The sequence below is a fragment of the Sycon ciliatum genome, chromosome 6 (genome assembly GCF_964019385.1).
Source record: "Sycon ciliatum chromosome 6, ocSycCili1.1, whole genome shotgun sequence".
NCBI classification, from domain to species: domain Eukaryota; kingdom Metazoa; phylum Porifera; class Calcarea; order Leucosolenida; family Sycettidae; genus Sycon; species Sycon ciliatum.
In genome coordinates, this window is record NC_088648.1 from 21,243,324 (window position 1) to 21,249,844 (window position 6,521).

At 47.4% G+C, this 6,521-nt stretch overlaps 1 protein-coding gene across 1 annotated transcript; it reads right to left on the minus strand.

Annotated features, from left to right (window-relative positions):
- Positions 1–929: 929 nt before the first annotated feature.
- LOC135819658 (mucin-19-like) lies at positions 930–6,116 on the minus strand. The gene is made up of 3 exons (XM_065332908.1): positions 5,356–6,116; positions 3,658–3,725; positions 930–1,761 (listed from the first exon to the last, which is right to left on the minus strand). Exons 1-3 carry the CDS (start codon positions 5,807–5,809, stop codon positions 1,636–1,638), a joined length of 648 nt encoding a protein of 215 aa, XP_065188980.1. The 5' UTR covers positions 5,810–6,116; the 3' UTR covers positions 930–1,635.
- Positions 6,117–6,521: the final 405 nt, after the last annotated feature.

A 6,521-nucleotide genomic window follows, 5' to 3' on the forward strand; every position in this document is an offset into this window, starting at 1 on the left:
TATTATAATTATATAGATATTATGTATATAGAATGCTGTCCATGGATTGGATATGATGTATTATATATACATAGAATATTAGTCTCTAAAACTCAACAGCTCTCTACACATACATACTCATTATAACTGTGTACATAGTAGTCTTTTTTTGTCAGTGATTGACAAAACCCCATAGGTTGAATTGGTCACCAGCCACATTACTTACTTCCTAGAAATTGAAGAACTGACTAATTGGCTCTGTGTGTGCGTGCAGATGTGTACCGTACATGTACGCACAATGGTAACTTTGCACTGGTCCAGCCAGGAGTAGGATCACTTTGGGAATTATGTTACGTCGGTCGGTCGGTAGAGATAGAGTGCGTGCACGAGAGCGAGAGAGAGGGTGCGGCGTGCGCGCGAGAGAGAGGGAGGGAGGGAGAGAGAGAGAGAAAGAGAGAGAGAGAGAGAGAGAGAGAGAGAGAGAGAGAGAGAGAGAGAGAGAGAGAGAGAGAGAGAGAGAGAGAGAGAGAGAGAGAGAGAGAGAGAGAGAGAGAGAGAGAGAGAGAGAGAGAGAGAGAGAGAGAGAGAGAGAGAGAGAGAGAGAGGGAGAGAGAGACAGACAGACAGGGAGAGACAGAGAGAGAGAGAGAGCGAGAGAGACAAAGAGCGAGAGCGAGAGACAGAGAGACAGAGTGCGTGCGCGCGCGAGAGCGGGAGAGAGAGAGAGAGAGAGAGAGAGAGAGAGAAAGAGAGAGAGAGAGAGAGAGAGATCACCTGACAATTGCATACAGAAAGGGTTTGCGTACATGTAACAAAAAGAAAAAGGTGCGGCGTTATCATAAGGAAACAGATGAGTGCTGTCACCACAATACTCAATAGATGAAAAGCCAAAGACGTAGAGGGGAAGATTTGTCAAACCAGCACATATACAAAGTAGAAAGTCTCAAGACTTGATCAACAAGCAGTGCCTTCACACCAAAGCAATCACAAGTGCAGAGATGGAAGGAAACAACCGCAGCAGCTATATGATGTATTGGCAGTCCCCCTGGTGGTGGTGCGGGGGGGGGGGGGGGATAGTGCAAGGATTTAAAGTCGATGTCCATTGCTATATGCTGAGCATTATACATGCTAGCTGCATTAGACTGACGTGTACAAGCATGTTGAACTGCAAGCGAGAATATCACATACTTCGAGTACATGCTAGCTAAAGTAGGTGCAAGAATATCATACACATGCTGGCTACAGTAGAGCTACAAGAAAGGCACTGCACTCGAGAATAAAATGACGCTACCAGCGTATACAATGAAACATGGAGTAACCGATGAGGACATTCATGTTAGGTGAGGCCTCTCTATCTCTCCCTGACCACACATCCGTCTGGCATCAGTTCTGCCCTTCACATGTTTCATAATCCCTACTCCAGTCGACCTGCATACACTGAGGGGGCTTGCAATTGAGACGGCCAGGCTTGACGTACATCGAGGGGCTTGCACTTGAGACGGCCAGGCTGGACGTACTGGAAATGTTTTTATAAACGGGACCAGCAGAGTGCTGGAGCGGAAGACTACTCTCACCTGTTACCTTCATGGTCACAGTTGACAAGGTGCAGAAGTCATGCATGGCTGATCACAAGCAGCTCATGTGTACATCGTGCACCTAGTAGCTGTAGATCTTGGTGCAGTGGATGTCCTTGTGGGCACACTCACGATTACGGTTATAGCAATAGAAGTAGCCGCTCTTCAGCTTCAGAACTTTCACCAAGCCGTTGGGCCAGCGATCCGGCTAAGAGGAACATGCACAGAGAGAGAGAGAGAGAGATGAGAGAGAGAGAGAGAGAGAGAGAGAGAGAGAGAGAGAGAGAGAGAGAGAGAGAGAGAGAGAGAGAGAGAGACAGACAGAGAGAGACAGAGAGAGAGAGACAGAGAGAGAGACAGACAGAGAGAGAGAAAGAGACACAGAGAGAGAGACAGAGACAGAGAGAGGGAGAGACGACATGGAGGAAAAAACTAAAAAATCATAATAATAAATGGTTCAAGAATGAACTCGGATGGAGAGCCAAGCACTAATTATAAAAAGTAAAAAGGACCAAGGAACTATAAGTTACACTATAATGTCCACTAACACCACCAGTTACTAAACAATCAGCTCATGCGATAACATTGCACGACACTGACGGACGGTACTGACGTTTTACAACATTATAGTGTAACTTGGAGTTCCTTGGTCCTTTGATCATCGTAGGTCAACCAAGACCATGTCTTGAAATATGACGCCTGACAAGAGCGCTTCACCACTGTCTTTTTCCCAAATTCCCGCCGAGGAAACGCGAAGGAAGTGGTTGGGTGGACTGGCACTTCTGGCACAGATACTTCGCTGACAGAAGCCATAGCTGCTAAGCATGCACTGCGGCTAAGCTGACCAAACAGCGAGACAAATTTGAAAAACTACTTCGTTCAGTAAAAGAATCTGAAGCACTCGACGAAAACCCTCAAGTACTACAAATAATTTTTTTAATTACAATGTAGAATCCATCATGGCACGTGCTTTCAGGTCGCGCGACTCGAGCCACAGACCCACAGGCCACAGCTAGCCCTCAAGCCCGCACGGGTGCACGGCAAGATCAGAGTGAGATCGCAAATACGCGTACGTATGTACAATCGATGATCACAACATGACATTAGGGGTCGTCGCAAAAGTTTTTTGTCGTCCCTGAAACGAACATGATTCATTGGGGGGGGGGGGGGGGGGAGGGGGTGCAAGCCAAAATCGCAAGTCGACCGACACACTGTACATATGACATGTACATGTATGCGATTTTCGTCGTCCAGCATAGCAAGCTGTGTTCGTTTCAGAGGGAGGGGAGGGGGTCCGAGTACGAAATGAACGATGTTCGTTTCAGGGACGACAGAAAACTTTTGCGACGACCCCTTACTGCGTCCTAAAAAAATCGGCGGTGGCCGAAAAGTTGGTCCGGCCATGGCCGGACCGACCGGAGCGGTTCCGCCGGCCCTGCTGTTGGCCGTGCCACGAGCCAGAACCAGATCCGACTGATTGGATCCATAAGTCAGTGTTCTCATGACAACAGCCTGGTTGCCATGTAGTTCGAAGTAGCACGTTCAAGCCCTATATCGTTCTTTGTGGATATAATCATTTCAAATTGATAGTGATAACCATGGTAGATGTGTGTACATCGTAACAAAAAATCCGGGTGAGGTTTATACTCCACAAAATACTTTATGTGAATACGATGTGGTAGCGACTTCCGTGATAATTTAATTGTTTTGATTTTTATAGGAAAGTTGGCTGCTCCTACACTGGAGCGCTCGCTTTTCCGCCCACTTGACTTGGACTTGGGGTCAAGTGTCAAGTAAAGTTGGCGGCAAAGTACGAGCTTCGTTGTGGGGAGCAACGGACTTTCTTACATATGTTATTGTTGTTGTTGTTTTTCAAACCTCTATTCTCGCGATGGCCAATGGCCAATAAGAGACAGTGAGATATTGTTTTTTTGAATTCTTTATTCTCACGATGGCACCATCGCCAATTGTTATTGTTGTTGTAGTTGTAGTTGTTGTTGGTGTTGGTGTTGTTGTTGTTGGTGAATTCCTTATTCTCACATTGTTGTTGTTGTTGTTGACTATTATGTGAAGTTCAAAGCACCATATCAGCGAAACCTCTTACCAGATCTCCACCGTGAAAATGCTCATACTCGGTGGCATCGCGAAAGCCAGCCAGCTGAAACCGGTATGCTACAGGGAAAATGGACAGGTCACAAAACATCGTGTACATTGTAGATAATTCTATGGGTTGACAGGCATAGTGGGGTGGTCTAAGATCATAGTAGATAAACGGAGGGTACCGGGTTCAAGTCACCCTGTTCGGTCTATTCTCGAATCGACTCTTGGGCCTATTCTTGAATGGGTTCCTGAATGCGCTGAGTGATCCTGATCAGATCCAATTGTGCCAAAGGGCGTTTCAGGACCGAAATACCGATTTTTAGATCTTTCGTTTTCCCTTGTAACCCTTACTCATCTTTATCGCCATGGCTGGCTATCACCCACTTTCTTCACATTGGCCGCAGTTTTCATTGCATCTTGAGATGTTGTAATATATAAAATTGATACAGTACGACCCTCACTCAAACCTTTTGTTTTGTTTCTGGTTTCTCATTTCTCATGACTTGAAGATGGATGCTAGTGTACTGGGAGAATTTCCAACATAATCTGCTGTGAGAGATGACGATGAAGTAGAGCAGGTCCCGGCATTCTTCCCGGTATTGAAGTATAATTCCAGTTCCTTTGCGGATGTGCTGGAGTTTCTCTGGCACCAGTGCATGCAGTTCCCCAATCCGAATTATGTTTTAGTCTTGCCCACTCTCTCCATGTTAGATGTACTGCGCGGTCCACAGTCCATTCAGAAAATGACGAGCGCTGGCTCTGGAGAGCTCCCGTGTTTGGTGATTTTTCGTGATTTTATGGTACACTGTGCAGTGCCGGGCCGCGAGATTCGAAACTTGAAAAAAGGGTCCAAAAAGGTGCCTTAACTGTGGTTCGACCCGCAAATGTACTGTTATGCACGTGCAGTGAACGGCCTGGATTTTCATGGTTTTTCCTCAATTCAGTGCTTTGGGGGCAAAACCAGGCTGAAATCCTATTCTCGTTATGGCTTGCTCTTCGGAGAAATAGACCTCAAAAACACAATGAAGAGCATAGGGCTTGAAAGTGCTACGTCACAGCATAGCAACAATTTCAAAAATTCAAAAATTGGATCCACTTGGATCCAGTTTTTGTATGGATCCAAGCACATTTCAAGCCGTCTTACTCTCAGCAAGGTGATGTAACCAGTGAAACTGACTGATTTGGCTACTGGGGGCGGGGTTACAACTGGTGGCGAAATAAAAGTCACACCTGCATGCGACATGAGTGGGTTGCTATGCACCCACATACTTAGGCAATAGCAAAGTCACACCTTAGTGGATCCAAAAATAGAAATCTGATGTCAACTTACTACTCCCTGGCCGTTTTGACGTCATCACTTTCAAGCCCTATTCCATGGGGGTTGCCAAAAAATTTGTGACAAAACTCGAAATTTGACCCATTAATGGCCAAAAGCTAGGATATCATTTTCTGAATGGACGGTAAGTGTAAGTAGGAAACCATGGGTGCAGCGGAGCAACTGTTTCCCAGGACTACTAGACCGCGCCCTGGCGACACTGCGGGCACTGGGTGCAGCACCCAACGGTAGATACATTTCGTCTTCGTGACCTCCTTCAATCTCCTTTCCTGGCATACAAGAACTATATCCTCCTCAATCGCATGCAAGTGAATTACTTCAATGGGGGACGGGGAGGAATGAGTTGTGCAAGCCGAGGTCTCTTACCGTCTTCGACTTCCTCGTTCCAGACTTTTCCTCGTTTCATGCTCTTGGGCTGTGGTGCCGTCACGGTCGCCGCTCGTCGTTTCGGTGCTGTGGCAGCCGCCGGGGCCATGCCGGGTCGGCGCACTATACCGATGTCATGCGAACTGGACCGCGCTGTTGCTGAGCTGGTCGATGCTGTCGCCGAAGCAGAGCAAGACGCCTGAGGCTCGCCGGCCTGCGGTGCTCGGCCCACACCGGCCGCTGTGGACTGAGCAGAACTGCTGCTGGCGTCGCTGCTGCAGCTAGGAGTCCCTACGGACGTGGACACGCCGCTGCTTGGCTGCTTTGAGGTGCTAGCGAGCGCCCTTCCTTTCGTCGACGGCAATGGCTTGCCCAGCCCACCTGCAGTGTGGGCCGGCGGCCTGCCATGAACAGCTTTGCCCGAGATGGACAACGAAGCCATTGGCAGTGACATTGTCTTGTACTTACAGCAAGTGGTGATCTATCAGATTACCGAAATCAGTTGCTTCGCCTTGCTTCCCCACTTCTGGCGGGTACACACTGCACCTCCTTACAAACTACTTCCTAGCCTTTCTTACTGCAATAAGCTTGGGCGAAGAAGTTGGCTGTTTGCCGAGGCCCTGGAGCCACAGTGTAGCTCTAGAGAGGAACTGGACCCTGGAAAGAAGCCGTGGAAGCTGTCGACTAAAACTGTTCGTTCAGTGATTGATGTTTCAATGAAGCTAGCTAGCTTGCAAACGACTCCTGCTTCTACAAGTTCTACTACTACTAGTACTAGTCAGTACAAAGTCATGTAGTTCTAGTGCCTGAACTAAGTTACTTGTGAAGTAAAGTACGGGTTAGTACGGGTAGTTGAATTTATTTCCCGACTCCTGATCCTGGCTTGTGCGACATCATCATGACACGTAACTCGTTCAAGCCGACCGCGCCGGGCCGGTGCTGCTAATCACTATGGCGACACTAGACACCCAGCATGCATCTCTCATTCTCACTCTCTCGGTTGTTACAAAAATAATAAAATAATAAGGCCACCTAGAATTAATTCGTTGTTTCGGGTCACTTCACTCATCCGTGCCAGGGTCGGTCGGTCGGGTTTATTTTTTATTTTTTATTTTGGTTTACGTACATGTACATGTACATATATACATCGAATAGCTTTTGTCCAT